This window comes from Bubalus kerabau, chromosome 6 (genome assembly GCF_029407905.1).
Source record: "Bubalus kerabau isolate K-KA32 ecotype Philippines breed swamp buffalo chromosome 6, PCC_UOA_SB_1v2, whole genome shotgun sequence".
In the NCBI taxonomy this organism is placed as follows: Eukaryota; Metazoa; Chordata; class Mammalia; order Artiodactyla; family Bovidae; genus Bubalus; species Bubalus kerabau.
The window spans coordinates 78,679,395-78,698,985 of NC_073629.1; the positions used below are offsets into that span (position 1 = coordinate 78,679,395).

A 19,591-nucleotide genomic window follows, 5' to 3' on the forward strand; every position below is an offset into this window, starting at 1 on the left:
TCTCTTGCTATTTGCCTGACCACATCTATCTCCCAAAGCCATTTGCTGACTCCCTGACTGACCCTTTCCCCTGTTCGGGACTCTGCATACAGAACAAGCTATTAAATGGAAGAAATATCTCAGATTAATATTAGAAGTGGAGTCTCTGCAACTTGGCTTTGTTGTTAATTGTTTACAAATAATTATTTCATTCAGCAAATACCTATTGAGTGCTTCTTATATGTCAGGTGCTGTTCTAAGTTAAAAACACATGCCTTTGCTTCAAAGGAGCTTACATTCCAATGGTATAAGATAGACTAAACATAAATTATATAGTAAGAGCTATAAAGAGAGATAAGGAAGAGAGTGATTAGGGAAGTACTATTTTGGATAAGATGATTAGGGAAGGTATCTTTATAAGCTTTGTTTGAGCAGGCACTGAATGTATGGACTCAGTGACCAGTTGGTGTGGCTCTTTAGAAGGGGTAGTCTAGGCCAAGTATTCTAAGGGCTGACGTAGGAGCTTGTTCACAGGGGACGTTTTCTGAAGAGGTAAATATCAGGAGAAGTCAGAGTGGGCCTTGAAAGATGTAGAGGCAGAGAAACAAAAGGTACATTCCAGGTGGAATTGACAACTTGAGCACAGGCACAGCCAGCCCCAAGGACCAGAATCTTCAGTGTGGTTAGAAGGTGTAAGTCAAGGACTTTGGAGCCTTTAGCAGAGAGCCTTTGGAGAGCATGTGGTTTCAGCCCCTTATCTCACAGATGAGGGAACTGGGGCCCAAAGAGGGCTCTGGACTAGATCCCAGATTTCCTGACTCTACAGTTAGTGTCTCCCTCTTCCTGCCACACCACACCCCACTTCTTTCTAAGTTGGAACCAGTGCTAGGCACAGGAATTTGAAATTTATTATGTCGATAACGACACATCCCTAAAAGTTTGTGACATAAGTGGTACAGCTGAGAGAAGTTGGGGCCAGAATGCAAAAGACCAGCAACTTCCAGGTCTGTTTATGAGCACTATCTGGCGCTGGGTAAGTCCTGTCTGCTCTCTCGGCCTGCTCTGTCACGTGGTAACTGAGTAGGCTGGATCCACTAAGTTGATGGGTTCTGTAGGTAGGGCTTTTTCAGGGCTGAGACAGTATGTCTGAGGAGTAGAAGGCACACCAGTATGGAGACTGAGCTGCTGTTCCTGACAGCTGGCATGAGCCCAGTTGCTCCCTGACTCCTAATAAGCTATGCTAATAAACTGCTCTCATCTATTGGACTTATGGCTTTCCTGACCTAGGGCTATTTTATTTGGAAGATCTCAATTGAATGAAAAGATTGCCAAGATAAATTATTAAATGAAAAAGTGCGGTGTAAAATAGTGCATCTGGTATACTAGCTTTAGAATAAAATACAAAGGAAAAAATAAAAATATATGTACACATTCATTTAATTTACTTACTGTTTAAGTAAAGAGACTATGGAAGAATATACATGAAACTAATAAAGTAATCACCAGTTTGCTTGTGAGAGAGAAAACAGGAAAGTGTAGAACAGAAATGCAATGGAGACTTCATTACTTTTTTTTTTTTCTGATTGTAGAACTGTATGAATTTATTTAAACTGCATTTTATAAAAGGAACATAAAAAAAGATAAAGTTTTTTCCTGTAAATAATGGCTATCCAGTGATGAATTCTAAACTTTAAAATCACTGGGGGAAGTGGGGCAAATTAACTTGCTTTCACTGTTTCAGAGTTTCAGACTCCTGACCCAGGATTCAAACTGAAGCAAAATCAGATCCAAATTATTTTTCTGAAAATCCCACTGTTAACCTTAGTAGGGAGAGGAGGGAAGACTTCCCTCTGTTGAAGCAAGAATCCAATAAGAGGGCTCTGAAAGGTCAGCACCCCAGGGAGGCAGGAGTTACACAGAGCAGTTGATGGGGCTGGCACAGCTTTTAAGGAAAAATTGAAAGCCAGTGAAGAAAATAACTAAATTTCTATAAAAGTGAAAGGTAAGATCCAGTTGTACAACTCATCCCAGTGAGCACGTAATACTTGTCCTTGGCAAAGTGTTCTGAGAAACCGTGTGCGTGTGTGTGTGTGTGTGGTGTAATTTTTCAAAAAGTTTAAGTTCTCGAAGTCCTGGGCTTACCAGAAACCAAGGAACCAATATATTCAGCATTTAGTTTTTCTAAACACAAATCTTCTAACTTTAAAACATACTCCTTAGAAAAAAACAAAACCAAAAACTGTGGTAAAGCCAGCTTTTCTTTTAACGGAAGATATCTAGTTAACATTGATAAAGGTGGAGCAAGCACCAGTTAACTAATGGCTTTCTGAAGTGTCAGATTGAAAAGACTGCGTTTCAACTTGTTAGTCACTGCCTCCTAAAGGGAATGTGTGCAGCACAAAGCCAGCGATTCAGAGCGTCGGGAGCTGGAGCCTGGCTTGCTGGCTGCACACCCTGTTAGGTGTTCTCACGTAGGGGTGGGAGAACAGACCCTTTGCTGTAGCTCTCACAAGGCCGGCACTGTAGGCACTTGCACCCTGTATAATGTCTTCATTCTGTCACTGGTTACATTACATGGCTCAGATGAGTTTTACAGGAAAAGTTCCTGCACAAATTATCTACCGGGAGGTATCTCTTACTAAGCATTGCTACTAAATAATGAAGAATTATTAGGCTGTTGCTTTAGCCTGTCCAGGGTTATTAATCTTTTCTGGGTCACTCTGTGAACCATTATAGACTGATTCTCAAACCCTGAAGTGTTCTTTCCCATATAGAGACAGGGCCCTTCTGCTTTTCTGGGCCTTGGTATTCTCAAACATAATATGAGTGGATTGGATCAGTTATTCTTTATTTACAAATGACTAGATCTTTCTCTATGATGGGGTTAATGGCGACCTCCTCCAAGAGGGTGTATGCCATACCCAGATCTAATGCACCCAGAGCCCCTTGCCCATGTATCCATCCACTGCTGACCCATACCTCCCAGGGGACACTCAAACAGAGTTCTGTCTCAGTCTCTGTGGGGTCTCTGGGTCCTGGTGTGTACAAGGTTTGTTTGAGTCCTCTGAGTGTCTCTGGCAGGTATGGGGTTTGATTCTAAAGACAGTTTTACCCCTCCTGCCGTCTTGTTGGGGCTTCTCCTTTGCCCTTGGATGTGGGGTATCTCCTCAAAGTCGCTCCAGCGCTGTGCAGCCACTGCTCCAGTGCCACAAGACTGGGAAAATAGACTCTTGGAGGGCATAAAAAAAAACCATGTGTGCACCAGGACCCAGGAGAAAGGATCAGTGACCCCACAAGAGACTGGCCCAGACTTGCCTGTGAGTAATCAGGAGTCTCCAGTGGAGGCATGGGTTGGCAATGGCCTGCTGCAGGGTTGGGGGCACAGAGTGCATCAGTGCATGCTTGGGACCTTTTGAAGGATGTTGCCATTATCTTCATTCAGTTCAGTTCAGTCACTCAATCATGTTCGACTCTGCGACCCCATGGACTGCAGCATGCCAGGCTTACCTGTCCATCACCAACTCCCAGAGCTTACTCAAACTCATGTCCATTGAGTCAGTGATGCCATCCAGCCATCTCATCCTCTGTCATCCCCTTCTACTCTGGCCTTCAATCTTTCCCAGCATCAGGGTCTTTTCAAATGAGTCAGTTCTTCACATCAGGTGGCCAAAGTATTGGAATTTCAGCTTCAGCATCAGTCCTTCCAATGAATATTCAGGACTGATTTCCTTTAGGATGGACTGGTTGGATCTTCTTGCTGTTCAAGGGACTCTCAAAAGTCTTCTCCAATACCACCGTTCAGAAGTTTTGGCTGGATGGACCTTTGTTGGTAAAGTAATGTCTCTGCTTTTTAATATGCTATCTAGGTTGGTCATAACTTTCCTTCCAAGGAGTAAGCATCTTTTAATTTCATGGCTGCAATCACCATCTGCAGTGATTTTGGAGCCCCAAAAAATAGGTATCTCTAATTTTCTTAAAGAGATCGCTAGTGTTTCCCATTCTTTTGTTTTCCTCTATTTCTTTGTATTGATTACTGAGGAAGGCTTTCTTATCTCTCCTTGCTATTCCTTCGAACTCTGCATTCAAATGGGTATATCTTTCCTTTTCTCCTTTGCCTTTCGCTTCTCTTCTTTTCACAGTTATTTGTAAGCCTTTCTCAGACAACCATTTTGCCTTTTTGTATTTCTTTTTCTTGGGGATGGTCTTCATCATTGCCTCCTGTACAGTGTCACAAACCTCCATCCGTAGTTCTTTAGGCACTCTGTCAATCAGACCTAATCCTTTGAATCTATTTCTCCCTTCCACTGTATCATCATGAGGGATTTGATTTAGGTCATACCTGAATGGTCTAGTGGTTTCCCCTACTTTCTTCAATTTAGTCTGAATTTGGCAATAAGGAGTTCATGATCTGAGCCACAGTCAGCTCCTGGTCTTATGTTTGCTGAGTGTAGAGCTTCTCTATCTTTGGCTGCAAAGAATATAATCCGTCTGATTTCGGTATTGACCATCTGGTGATGTCCATGTGTAGTATTCTCTTGTGTTATTGGAAGAGGGTGTTTGCTATGACCAGGGTTCTCTTGGCAAAAATCTATTAGCCTTTGCCCTGCTTCATTCTGTACTCCAAGGCCAAATTTGCCTGTTACTCCAGGTATCTCTTGACTTCCTATGTTTGCATTCCAGTCCTCTGTAATGAAAGGGACATCTTTTTTGGGTGTTAGTTCTAGAAGGTCTTTTAGGTCTTCATAGAATCATTCAACATCAGCTTCTTCAGCATTACTGGTTGGGGCATAGACTTGGATACTGTGATATTGAATGGTTTGCCTTGGAAGCAAGCAGATCATTCTGTCATTTTTGAGATTGCATCCAAGTACTGCATTTCGGACTCTTGTTGACTGTGATGGCTTCTCCATTTCTTCTAAGGGATTCTTGCCCGCAGTAGTAAATATAATGGTCATCTGAGTTAAACTTACGCCACAGAATTCTTTTCATTCCTGTGGTTTGTTTTATATTATACTATCAGCACCTGTAGAGCCAGAGACTGTTCAAAACAGGACAAAAACCTTAGAAAGCATCTTTGTATGTTCAATCTGTAATCATACCCCCAGTCAGCCAGGATTGAAGATTGCCAGCCTTGTGGCAGAGAGCCCATCTACTTCTGTATCACAAAGAATGACCAAGCAAGTCATTTTCTTCGCAATAGCTCTTTATCAGTGTTTTCTAGAGGCAGACGTTTTGTTTTAAAGTTTTTTTTTTCCTGAATAACAAAGTACATTCTCACTGTGCCTTCTTTATTTTCTGTCTTCAAGAGAAGAAAAATTTGCTTGCACATCTATCACTGAGAGATAACAGTGGTAGAAGTTAAAGTGAATATTCTCTCTGAATGTAAATTATGTATACATTTAAAGTGTCTGTATTTTATTCTCTCAACTGATTCTCACAAGGGATAGATAGATGGAGCAGTTTTCTATATTTGTAGCATAGGTAGTGGAGAAGGCAGTGGCACCCCACTCCAGTACTCTTGCCTGGAAAATCCCGTGGACGGAGGACCCTGGTGGGCCGCAGTCCATGGGGTTGCTAAGAGTCAGACACGATTGAGCGACTTCCCTTTCACTTTTCACTTTTATGCACTGGAGAAGGAAATGGCAACCCACTCCAGTGTTCTTGCCTGGAGAATCCCAGGGACAGGGGAGCCTGGTGGGCTGCCGTCTATGGGGTCTCACAGAGTCGGACACGACTGAAGCGACTTAGCAGCAGTAGCAGCAGCATAGGTAGAGGCTTAGAAAGGTTAATGACTTCCTAATGGCCTCACAGGAAATTAATGGCAGAGTTGGAATTAGAACTTTGGCTTTTTGACTCAGTAACCATGTAGAACCATCTGGGAGAAAAAAATTCAGACTATATTGCCTTGTCTTTGGTTTTCCCCAGTAGTGCAGATGGAAAGATGATAAGTTATAGAACTGCATGGGCGTTTACTAGCTGAATAATTTGGAGAAAGTTACTTAATATTTCTTAACCTAGAGCATAATAGCTTAATAAGTTGTGGATTTTATTTATTTATTTATTTTTAATGCTGTTTTATGGTAGGGAGAGTGGACTCCATTGTACTGTAAAGCTGTTAGGGTTGTATTTATCCTGCAGCTGTACTCTCAGATGACTCCTGCTTGTTCTGTCTCAGCCAAGACCCATTCCTGTGGCAGAGCAGGGGGATGCAACAGGCTGCCTGACCCATTGACTGGCTTTCTCCAGAGACAGGCTGAGTATGTAGGGAAAGAAAAAAAACATCTTGGGAGAATTATTTTTCTATTTTTGAATTATATATAAATGGAATTATGTCCATGAGATTTATTTTTAGTATTCTACAGATATAGTTATTATGTTCCCAAAGGGCACTGTGCACTATATATGTGGGGCATTTTTCTGACTAGAGTTTAATGTTCAATGTAGAGAACATTGGGCTTGAAATGTATTAAGTCTCCCATTGATTAGCTGTGTTACCTAAAGACAGTCACTCATTGTCTTCTGGGAATAATAGGACTTGGTCTTTCTACCTCACAGGCTTGTTGTAGGACTCAAATGATGAGGTGTATACAGAAGCACTTTGCCAACTATAAAGTGCTCCACAATATACGGCAGTGCATTTTTAACTGTTAAGGCAGTGCATTTTTATTGCCACTGTTTATCCCTTCATTATCAACAAATTCAATTGAGCTATCTTCAGCTCAGTGCTCTGAGGCCCACCATGGGGTCTGGAGCACGATTGAGTTTTAGTAGGTGTCAAATTGTACATTGAAAGCGGTAAAGGATTGTTGAGAGAGAAAGGATGAGAAGAGAAAATATATATATATATATATATATATATATATATATATATATATATTTAAAAAGGCTCAAGTGGAACTTGCAGGGATGAAAAATATAATCAGAATTTAAAAATAAAGCAGAAAGTATCAAGCAACAGATCAGGCACTCTACGCAGGAAGAAAAGTTCAGTGAGTTAAAGAAACAGCAATAGAAAGTGTTCAAGATGAAGGACAGAAAAAAAGACTAGAAAACAAATGAACAGATTATTAGTGATGTGTGGGATAATACTAAGAGCACTAACATTTGTGTAACTAGAGTCCTGAAAAAGGGCTGAGTAGGGGGCAGAAACAAATTTGAAGAAAAAATATCTGAATTTTTTCTAAATTTGATGAAATCTCTAAACCTGCACACACAGGAAAGTCAATAAACCTTAAATAGAATAAACATAAAGGAAACTGTACCATAGAGAGGGACATGTCATAATGCTAAAAGGGTTAATATGGGTGGGTATAACAATCCTAAATGTGTATATACTTGATGAGAGAGCTTCAAAATATATGAAGCAAAAACTGATAGCACAGAGAGGATAAATAGACCAACCTGTTGGAGATTTTTTATTCTACTTTAAGTAATTGATAAAAATACCTAAACTGAAAGTCATTAAGGATAGAGAAGACTTGACCAGCACCATCAACCAGCACAGCCTATCTGGTGTTTGTAGAGCACTTCTGTCAAACAGCAACAGGACGCTCATTCATTTCAAGTGCACATGGAACAGTGTACCAACATAGCCTACGTTCTGGGCCATAAACAAGTCTTGGTAGTTTAAAAGAATTGCAACCATCCAGGTATGTGTACTGATCAGCCCAGAATTAAACTAGAAGTTAAAATATATTAAAAACAAGAAAGATTTAAATTCAGTGATCTAAAGTGTCTTCCTTAAGAAACTAGAAAATAAGAGCAAATTAAACCCAAAGTAAATAGAAGGATGCAGAAATCAATGAAATAGAAAACAGAAAAGCAACAGAGAAATCAAAGTAAAAGCTGGTTCTTTGAAAGAATCAATAAAAGTGCTAAACCCTGGCCAATTAATCAGGACAGAAAGTCAGAATACACAAATTACCAACATCAGAAATGAACAAAGGGCATTATTACAGAGCCTGTATATATTAAAGGAATAAGAGAATTATATGAACAATATGCCATAAACTGAAAAACTGAGAAGTGTACAAATTCTTGAAAGACAAAACTGTAAAAGCTCACTCAAGAAGAAATAGGTAACATGAATAGCCTTACTCTATAAAATAATTAACTTGCTTGATTTAGTTAAAATAATTAAAAGTCCTTATTAATAGGGCTATTTAGCCCCATCTTTATTAGAGAAATTGGATTTGTAGTTGAAAACCTTATGAAAAAAGACACTTCAGGCCCTGATCACTTCACTGGAGTGTTTAAGGAAGAAACAATGCTAATTCCACATAAATTCTTCTAGAATGTAGAAAAGGAGGAAGGAACACTTCCCAAATGATTTTTTTATGAGGCCAGCATACCCTCTACCACTAGCTGACAAAAAAAATTATAAGGAGAGAAAAAAAAAAACTAGTCTAAAAAAATCCAGCAATATATAAAAAGGACACTATCTCATGACCAAGTTGTGTTTATCTCAGGAATTAGGGTTAGTTTAAAACTGGGAAATTAATCAGTATAATTCATCATATTGGCAACAATAAAATAGAAGAAGGGCTTCCCTGGTGGCTCTGTGGTAAAGAATCTGCCTGCCAATGCAGGAGATGCAGGTTCTATCCCTGGGTTGGGAAGATCCCCTGGAGAAGGAAATATCAACCCACTCCAGTATGCTTGCCTGGGAAATCCCATGGACAGAGGAGCCTGGCAGGCTACAGTCCATGAGGTCACAAGAATCAGAGACAACTTAGTGAGTAAACAACTGCAAAAATGGAAGAAACATGTCAACAGTTAGAAAATGTAGTTGATGAAAGTGACACCCATTTATGGGTTTAAAATTCTCAGCAAACTTGGAATAGAAGGGAACTTTCTCAATCCAGTAAAGGACATCTACCAAAATAATATGTTGCTATTGTACTTAGTGGTGAATGACGCAGTACCTTTTCTCTAGGACTGAGAACAAGGCAGGGATGTCCACTCTTATATAATGTTCTATTCAGCATTATACTAGAAGACCTTATCAGTGCAAGAAAGTAAGAATAAGAGATTATAAAGGAAGAATTTAAAATACCTCTATAAAAACCATGATCATATATGCAGAGAAAAAAGAATCTAGAAAAGAGTGATTCAGTTCAGTTCAGTCGCTCAGTCGTGTCTGACTCTTTGCGACCCCATGAATTGCAGCACGCCAGGCCTCCCTGTCCATCACTAACTCCCGGAGTTCACTCAAACTCACGTCCATCGAGTCGATGATGCCATCCAGCCATCTCATCCTCTGTCGTCCCCTTCTCTTCCTGCCCCCAATCCCTCCCAGCATCAGCGTCTTTTCCAATGAGTCAACTCTTCGCATGAGGTGGCCAAAGTACTGGAGTTTCATTAGCATCATTCCTTCCAAAGAACACCCAGGACTGATCTCCTTTAGAATGGACTGGTTGGATCTCCTTGCAGTCCGAGAGACTATCAAGAGTCTTCTCCAAACCACAGTTCAAAAGGATCAATTCTTCAGCACTCAGCTTTCTTTGCAGTCCAACTCTCACATCCATACATGACTACAGGAAAAACCATAACCTTGACTAGACGGATCTTTGTTGGCAAAGTAATGTCTCTGCTTTTGAATATGCTATCTAGGTTGGTCATAACTTTTCTTCCAAGGAGTGTCTTTAATTTCATGGCTGCAGTCACCATCTGCTGTGATTTTGGAGCCCCCAAAAATAAAGTCTGACACTGTTTCCACTGTTTCCCCATCTATTTGCCATGAAGTAATGGGACCAGCTGCCATGATCTTCGTTTTCTGAATGTTGAGCATTAAGCCAACTTTTTCACTCTCTTCTTTCACTTTCATCAAGAGGCTTTTTAGTTCCTCTTCACAAAAGAGTGATTAGAACTAACTAGTTTACAAAGTTGTAAGATAACAAGGTCAGCATGTGAAAATTGACTGAACTGTCATTTACCAGCAGTAAACTTTTGGAAACTAAATAGTACCATTTACAAAAGCTTCAAAAGTATGAAATACTCAGGGAAAAGTTTAGCAAAATATGTCTATATCTGTGTCCTGAAAACTTTACAGAACAATAATAGATCAATGAAACAGAGCAGAGAATCAAGAAGTAGAAATAGACCATGTGGTCAGTTGTTTTTGTTGAAGTTACCTGAATAAATCAATGAGGAAAGGATGACCTCTTCAACAAATGGTGCTATAGCAATTTGACATCTGTATACAGAAAAATGAACCTGACCCCTACCTCAGGAAATACACAAAAGTTAATTGAAATGTATTTTGAATTGCGTTGTGTTGTTCCTCCCCTAAGTCATGTTGAGGTCCTACCCCCGGTACCTCAGTGCCTTTGAAATAGGGTCATTACAATTCATTAAGATGAAAAGGTAATGGAGTAGGGTATACCCTAATCCAGCATCACTGGTGTGGTTAGAAAAAGAGGAAATTTGGATACAGACAGTAACATAGAATGCCATGAAAATATGAAGCAAACATCAGAGTGATGCCTCAGTAAGCTAAGGAACACCACATTGCCAGCACATCACCAGTGTCTAGGGCAGAGGCATTGTCCCCCACAGCACTCAGCAGGCACCTACCTTGCTGATGCCTTGAGCTTGGACTCCTGGCATTTAAAACCGTAAGAAATGATTTTTGTTTTTTAAGTCGCTCAGTTGGTGGTACTTTGCTACAGTAGTCCTAACAGATTAACAGTATCAAGTTTTCTAGGTCTGTTTATTTTGGTTTTTTAAAACCAAATGAAGGTAGAGCACTGGGAACTCTCACACAGTGCTGGTGGGAATACATTTAGAAAACACTTTGACATTTCCATATAAAAAGATACATTTACTGAAGGAACCAAAAGTATTCTGTCAAGTTAAAGAAGGCACCTATAAAAGAGTACATACTATACAATGCCATTTATATGAAATTATTGAATGGCAAAACTCCAGTAACAGAAAGGAGATCAGAGGTTCCCAGAGGCTGTAATGGGGGAGGGATTGACTATAAAGGGGCAGGAGGGACCTTTCTAGGCTAGCAAATATTTTTGCTTTACAGAGATATAATGGACATTTAATATTGTGTAAGTTTAAGTTGTACAACGGTTGATTTGATAGTTATGTATTAGGAAGTGATTACCATAGTAACATGAGTTAACCCTACCGTCACCTCACATACCTGCCATTTCTTTTTTTGTGGTGAAAACACTTAGGATCTACTCTCTTAGTAACTTTCAAGTATGTAAACTTCATAGTTTTGTTAACCATAAAACCGTTTTTGCACATTAGAGCCCTAGAACATATACATCTTCTAAGTTATAAAACCAACATCTCACTGTTTCCCCCTGCCAGTGCCTGGCAGCCACTCTTCTGCTCTGATTCTGCGCATTTGGCTTTTTTAGATTTTTACACGTAAGATCAAATTGTGTACGTCTTTCTCCGTCTGATCTATCTCACTTTGCATGATGCCTTCAAGGTCCGTTTATGTTGTTGCAAAATGCAGGATTTCCTTTCTCATGGCTAAATAATGTTCCATTGTGTGTGTGTGTGTGTGTTTCGTCCTGACTGTAAAATGTACGTTCTTGCCAACAATATGCAAGGATTCTCTTTTCCCCACACCGTCGTCAGCACTTGGCACCTCTGATGACAGCTGTTCTAACAGTTGTGGGCTGCTATCTCATTGTGGCTTTAATTTGCACTTTTTTAGTGATGTTGAGCACCTTTTCATGTACCAGTTATCCATTTATACCTTTTTTTGAGGGGGAGATAACTACTCAATTCCTTTGCCCGTTTTTTAATTGGATTGTTTGGGGTTTTCCTTGTTGTTGAGTTATATGAGTTTCTTATGTGCTTTGGCAGTTAACCTCTTATCAGATTTGTAGTTTGCAAATATTTTTCCCCATCCCATAGGTTGCCTTCTCATTTTGTGGATTGTTTCTTTTGCTGTGCAGAAGCCTTTTAGTTTGATGTCGTCCCTCTTATCTGTGCTTTGGTTGTTTGTGCTTTTGGTGTCATAGCCAGAAAATTGTTGTCACGATCAGTGCCAAGGTGCTTTCTCCTCTGTTTTCCTCTAGGTTTTATGGTTTTAGGCCGAACTTTCTGTATCATGATTGTAATGGTGGTTTCATGCCTACACATTTGTCAAGACTCATTGAATTACACACTTAAAAATTGGTGAATTTAATTTTTTTTATATGTTATGCCTCAACAAAGAATCATAAACAAGTTGAATGTCTACTGTCTATCAAATGCTGTGATTCAACTAATGTGAAGTGGGTCCTCCCACCAGGGAGCTCCCTGCCTGTAGATGTGGTAGAGGAAGACTTGAGTTCAGAGAGAAAGAAGTACTGAAGAGGAGTAGTGCTGAGGCCAGGGGAAGGAGCTCTCGATCTGGGGAGGCCCCACAGAGGAACTGCTTGGCTTCTAGTTTGATGGGTGAGCAGGAGTCAGGTGAATGTCGAGGGGCAGGGCATTCCGAGCAGAGGCATGTGAGTGTGAAATGCATGTTATGTTTTATAAGCCACGAGGAGCTGGGTATTGCTGGAGCCCTGGAGCTATGAGATTTGTGTTGAAGTGGCAAGAGTTGAAGTTGGACAGGTTGGCAGAGAGATAAAAAGTGGAATGTTCCTCAAATTTGCTTGAGAAACTCATATTGCAAGAGAATTTATGTACTTGAGAGAGAAACCCTCCCTCATGGGTGAGAGACAGATGATCAATGCACACTGTCATTTCTGTTCATTCCTTTGACTTTTGGCTTAGAAACAAAGGGGAACAACAGAAACTTTGCTTTTATAAAATCAACTGTTTTAAAATAGTAATTCTCCCTGGACGGACCTCAGCTGAATTTAGGTAACTAAGACTGTACTTGAGCTTTCACACATGACAAGGAAGAAATATGTTTTAAGATTTGAGAAAGCCGTTATTTAATACCAGCCATCTGGGAAGATTGCTGAAATTAGCAAGACATGGCTTGTGCCTTCAAGCAAATAGCAGTTTCTTGGTACCAACGTGGAGAAATATAAAATCTTGCTCATGTTACATTTTGGAAAGGAGAAAACCTTACAAAACTGCTTGTTGATTCATTTCCATATATATGAGATTCTTGAACATCACTCTTTATCCTTGGAGTGATGCATGGAAGTGTATGTATATGATTGTGTGATGGGAGCAACCACACAGGGTTTTCATTAATGAATGATACCGCCAACTTGGAGGGCCTGCTCTAAAATCTGGTGCTTTCTTGTTTATTACAGGCATTGGATTTTGAAGGCTGGGCTGACACCCTCTTTCTTCTGCAGTTCACCCTCTCTTGTGTGATGGGGTAAGCCTTTGCTGCCTTGTTAGCAGATAGTTTTCCTAAAGAAATTTGGTCTAGTGTCTTTCTGCCTCATTCCTGTCTCTTGAATGTATCAGCTCAGGATAAACCTCCAGACTCAAGTGGTTTCACCATCCTTGGGAATATACCCCTAGGGCTACCAAACTAATCTCAAAGTCATGCTTTTAGAAGGATGAATGAAAAAAACTAAATATTTATTCAGTAAGCTAGTATGTGATAAGCACCATTATATTTCAACATACATTATTTAATTTTATTTCTACATTAACCATTTGACAGATATTGTTGCCCCCTACTCCTTACTGCCTGAGAAAACAGGCTCAGAATTCAAATAAATTGTCTTAAGTTTGCAGAATTAGTGGGCAGTAGTAGCAGCTTTTGAATTTAGGACTGATTCTCCCTACCATGTTGAAGAAAGCAAGAGGTATCTGCAAATGTGCCTCTTCTCTTCACCTCCAAATTTCCCTAATGGTATTTTTTCCCTCAACCAGTCATTTCAGTTGATATTCGTGACTGGATCTAGCCCAGGCTTGCTACATAGTGACTGGATGCTTCAAAATAAAGATGACACAGTAGCTTGGTACTGAGTCAGGCTCAGAAGCCTCATTGTAAAATCTGGGAGTGCCGACTGCTGCCACTGTTGTTAAGTGAACTATATCCCCTCTTAAAGTAGTTCTCACTTGTTTTTCTTCCATCCTTAAAGTATCTCTCTTGTCTTCACCCTGGTCCAGAATTATATTGCCCTCATGTTACATATAGACCTGAGCCAGGGTCTGTAAGCCCTGAGCTTTGTATCTCAGTTAGGTGAATTAGGACTATGATCTAAAAAGATGACTCATGATTGTGAACGGTGGTTTCAAGGTTTTAGTGCAGTAGCTGGGAAAAGCACCTGATCATTAAATGGACATGTGTCTCTCTTTAATGAAATTAAAAAAAAAAAATCCAAAGCTTCCATAGAAGCAGCAGTGAGGTGGGAAAGCTCACAGGCAGTGTCTAGTAAAATGTGCGATCATTCCCCTTGGCCAGGGGTTATTGTAAAACAAGCAGTTGGATTTTACTTATACCTTTTGCTTATTTTTTCCAGATTTATCTTGATGTATGCTACAGTACTTTGCACTCAGTATAATTCTGCTCTTACAACTACAATAGTTGGCTGTATTAAGGTGAGTTGAAAAGGTACTGTATTCTTTTCGGTGCCTGCTTTATTTGAAAAGTGTTCTTCTAAAATAAGTCTGACTGTGGCTTTCACCCTTTCATTCTTATTTCCTCATGTGTTGCCTTGCTGGTTTGACAAAGTGTGGTGATGGTTTCTAGAACAATCCTGAAGAACTCAGGGAGAACATGATCTCCACTTTCAGGCAGCTTAGGTCTGAGGAGTGAGAAAAGGAGAATGCGTCATCTCAGAGGGGAGGAAGGAGAGTGATATTCAGCCCTGTCTCTGACAGAAAAGGTGACCAGCTTGGAACTGGTGGGTTTGTCCCTTTAACTCCTGACGAGAATTATTCTCTTCCTCGCTGAGCTCTGGCTGCGTCGTAGAAGGATGCCTGCCAGAAGCTAATCAAGAGAGTTTTCCTAAGCGTGAGCCAAGCCTTAAATGGCCCACTTTTAAAAGCTGTGTCTGACATTACCAGTGATGTCATTTCCTCCCGATCCATTTTATTTGAGGGAGGCTCGTTTGTCTTCAGCCAGGAGAGCCACATTGACTTGAAAGTTGAGCTGCACTTAGCAGCTTGAAGCCTGAGGCCTCTTTCATCTGAATTTGTGATTCTAGTGCTTTAAGATCCAAGAGGCCGCAGCATCCCTGAATTCCAAAAGCATTAGTGAGGTAGGCTTACTTTCTTTTTTTATTTTTTTAATATAAATTTATTTACTTTAATTGGAGGCAAATTACAATATTGTATTGCTTTTGCCATACATCAACATGAATCCACCACGGGTGTACACTTTCTAAAAGAGCACAATAGAGAGAGGTAAGTCCTTGATCATTTGGAGGAAACGGCACAGTCCCCCTTGGGGCTTAACTTCTGGTGCCTCATTGGTCAGTCATGAGGGAAGGGGTTGCAGAGTAGTTTGTCCTGCTGTGCTGTGTTTCCCTTTGTACCCGCCATGGAGCTGTGTTCATAGATACCAGACCTCATTTTAGAACTAGATTTGGGTTAAAGCCTCAGAAGGTCTGCGATTTCAAACATAGAATTGGAGCGTTTGGTGTGAATAGAATTCTAAATTAAGCTGTAATAACTGTGTGACTTCTATGAAAGCTAGAGATAAGCATTCGAAGGCCTGGGCTGGCTGAGACAGTTTCAGCCCCAAATTTGAGATAGTTTCAGCCTCAAATTACCTCTCCAGCCCTGTTTGGGTTTTGTAAAGTTAATGCTTCAGGAGCAAAGTAGATGGCTTGCCTCTTCAGAATAAAAACAGCAGGAACACGAGACACAGGACACTTGGTGCCTTATTTTTAACCAGGAAGAAGGATGGTATGGGAAAGTTATTTAGCAAATAACTAAGCCTAATTGCTTAGAATTTCTTAGTGTACATTTTTCATTGTCATCAGTGTGAGGTATGAATACAGTAATGCTCTCATCAGCATTAAGTCCAGTGCTTTTCTTTCGATATTTCCTCCTCTCCACAGAATCATATGAACTTACTCAGTCCAAAGGGAACGGTTTTACTTCTAAACTCTAGAGGGAGGAAAAAAACTGGAGTATCTGATTATAGTTGACCCTTGAACAAAGCAGGTTTCAACTGCTAGGGTCCACTTTACTCATTATTGACCAGAGACATATTAATATGTTTTGTTACCCAAAAACTATTGACCAGAGACATTTCTGTATTCACTTACATAACAAATCGTCAGCCATAGGTGTTAGTGTCTGCAAAAATTCCCCAGTCAATAATGTATTAACATGCAGAATTTTTTCAGTAGTAAATATTACAGCACTGTACCATCTGTGATTGCTGAATCCACAGATGCCCAATCTCAGATAAGGAGGGCCATCCATAAGTCGGGCTTCCCTGGTGCCTCCAGATGGTAAAGAATCTGTCTGCAATGCTGGAGACCCAGGTTGGATCCTTGGGTCAGGAAGATCCCCTAGAGAAGGAAATGGCAACCCACTCCAGTGTTCTTGCCTGGAGAATCACATGGACAGAGGAGCCTGGGCTACAGTCCATGCAGTTGCAAAGTTGGGCACAACTGAGCAACTGACATGCACACACAGATCTATAAGTTATACTCAGATTTTTCACTGCACCCCAACTCCAGCTTTGTACAAGGGTCAGCTGTGGTTTATATTGCTATTGCTTCTCACAGCTGCTAAGGTATTGAAGGATGTGTTATACCTTCAGACATTTGGGAGTACCCTGATAGCCTTGCTGGTTTGGAGCTGGGCCAGAGTGGAGCTTCTTTCATTAGCCTCCCATTTACAGCCTGGGTAGCTCAGTCACTGTTCCCCAGCAGGCTTTAAGCTGCCTTCTGTGCTTGAAGAACCTAACCCACTAAACCCTTGGGTCAGCATTCCTTGTTTCTCTTAAGTGTGGTGGTAAAATTACTTAGGAGAACTTGTTAAACGTGGAGGGTCCTAGGCCCACCTCAGATGTTTTGAATCAGAATCTTCCATGCAGGGCATGGAAGTCATCAGGGTTTCTCACTGAGTCTCAGGTAAACTAAAGGCTCAGAATTGCCGTCTTCGTTTTGAGCTCCCAGCACAGACCCTTCTGTGCCTCCTGGTGAGTTCTACTTTGGGGGCATGAGTGTGTCTTCTGATGGAAAATCTTGGTTAGGATGCTTTAATATATAGTTTTTCTGACTTCTGACTGATATTGAGCAAAAGATTGGATTCTCTGTTCTTTCCTTTTCTGAAATTCTTGGGCAGTTTATGCTGACTAATGTCTCTTTTCCCTGAATCTCTGTATTCCAAGAGGGGTCCTGTTAACACATTTTCCCAAGTTGCCTACCAGCCTTGTTTACGGTTACGTGGTATTTTTTTTTTTCCCCTCTCAAATAATAAGAAAATTTGCTCTAAAGTGACTTTTTTTCTCTATATTTAGACCTGGAAGAGGCTGACATAATTTTTAATGCTCTCTCAAAGGGTACTACTCCACTATAAGAATAATTTTAAAGTTTATTTTTGGCCTTTTCAAAACACGATAAACACTTTACTTTCTGCTTTGTAGGCCTAATCTAAGAGAGGCCAGGTACTAAAAATATTTGTGACATTTACCGTTTTGGCAGTTGTAATAGCACAGGAGTCAGTGACTTACGAATGGAAAAAAGGTTAGGGAGGAATTGAATAAGAGCTTAAACTTCAGAAATTTTTATTTTATCTTTGTGGTCTGAGGATAATTAAAAAGGAGCCAGAGGTTTTCACTGCTGTGGGCCCAGTTTGGGGCCTAGTTTTGAAAGTGAAGTCGCTCAGTCGTGTCCAACTCTTTGCGACCCCATGAACTATAGCCTACCAGGCTCCTCTGTCCATGGGATTTTCCAGGCAAGAAGACTGGAGTGGGTTGCCATTTCCTTCTCCAGGGGGGATCTTCCCGACTCAAGGGTCGAACCCGGGTCTCCTGCATTGCAGTCAGACGCTTTACTCTCTGAGCCATCTGGGGAGGCCTAGTTGAGGAACTAAGATCTCACAAGCTGAAAAAGGAGCAAGATAAGCAGGTGTTTATACCTAGGAGATTAAGGGAGTTGGGAGAGGTGATTTTATGTTTGATACTTTGAGATGACTTCCCCTTGTTTTTTTAAGACACCAACAGAGTCCTCTAGAAATAGTCTTTGAGTTGGTAAATTCTCCATCATCCCCTTTTTCCCTTTCAAAAAAAAGGGAAAGATACTTGCCTGTAAGCAGATTTTCCTTTACTCTCCCCTCACAAAGTCAACTGCTACCTCTATGGGAGGAAAAAACCATTGTTTTTGAACTTGTTAAATGTGTAGAAATAGCCCTGGTAATAACAGTGATTATTTAGATTTGTAATGTCAGCCCATATCACAAGGAAGGGGAAAGTTTGATGATCTTTTTAGTATTCTTCAGTATTGGTGAAAGCATTTAGCTTCTGGAGAGACCAGGAAGAGACTGATGTTATTGTTTGTTAGTTGACGTTCATACTCATGCTACACTCATTTTAGGATCGTTGGGTTTTTGTTAGTTTCTCTTACTTGCTTTTGTAATTTAAGGATATATGTTTGGGTCATTGTGTGGATGACTTTATTTGAATATTGAAAAAGTTCAAACCTGTGTAACAGTATTTTGCCATTTTTCTTTTTAGAATATATTAATAACTTATATTGGAATGGTCTTTGGTGGAGATTATATTTTCACTTGGACAAACTTCATTGGCTTAAATATCAGGTAAGTAAAAATATTTAACTGTAACCAGTTGGACAGATGGATTTAGATTGTCAAATAGTCACAGTTAGCTTGGACTATTTAATGGCAAATTTGTTCACTTGTTATTAAACAGACATTTGTGGAATTCCTACAATACGTTATACAATTAATGTCTTTTTGATAATGCTTTTTAGGGAAAAAGAAGAAAGTGGTTTCATATTTCATGCACAGTTTTGGGGGAGTCTTTTCTGGAAATTGAACTCCTTTTGTTTAGCCTTGAAAGAATAATCTTTTATTTATTGTGCTAGATGTCAGTGCAGTGTTCTTAAGAAAATTCCAGACTAAAGAATAGCAACTCTCTTTATATTGCTTTATATGCATCTTATTTTGGACACATCACTGCATTTCTTTAGACTTCATTCATCTTTAACAATGATGAGGGTAACTTGCCTGAACGAGCTTTTTCAGTTTGAGAAATTTGAATTTCATGGCTTTAAATACTATTTATATGCTTTAAAACCCTCAAATTTTAAAGACCTCTATTCTGAACTCAGACTTGTACATCTAATTAGCTCACTTGACATCTCCGGCTGACATGTCCAAAACTGAACCCCTTGTATTTCCTCCAAAGTCTGTTCCACCCACAGCCTGAACATCTCAACTGGTGACACTCCATCCTTCTGGCCTCTCAATTCAAAAGGCTTGGAGTTATCCTCAATTCTTCAACTTATACCCAACATCCAGTGTGTTAGCAAATTCGAATGGTTCTACATTCAGAATACATCCAAAAAGATCACTTTTCACCGTCTGCATTCCTTCCATCATTATCTCAGCCGCCAACATCTTTTGCCTAAATTACTGCTAGTCTTCTATACTTGCATCTCTGATTTGGCTCATCCCCACATCTCACCCCTAGTCAGTTCTCAAGAGTAGACAGTGTATTCCTTGTCAGAGCTAAGTCAGAACATGTCACTCTTCT

The 19,591-nt window shown here is 40.1% G+C and overlaps 1 protein-coding gene across 1 annotated transcript in view; it reads left to right on the forward strand.

Moving 5' to 3' along the window:
* Positions 1-19,591, forward strand: part of SLC35D1 (solute carrier family 35 member D1) — a 47,235-nt gene that overhangs the window by 15,284 nt on the left and 12,360 nt on the right. Inside the window, exons 9-11 of the mRNA XM_055585529.1 lie at positions 13,209-13,276; positions 14,376-14,454; positions 18,551-18,633. Of these exons, the coding sequence (XP_055441504.1) occupies positions 13,209-13,276; positions 14,376-14,454; positions 18,551-18,633 (230 nt within the window). The remainder of the gene's footprint in view (positions 1-13,208; positions 13,277-14,375; positions 14,455-18,550; positions 18,634-19,591) is intronic.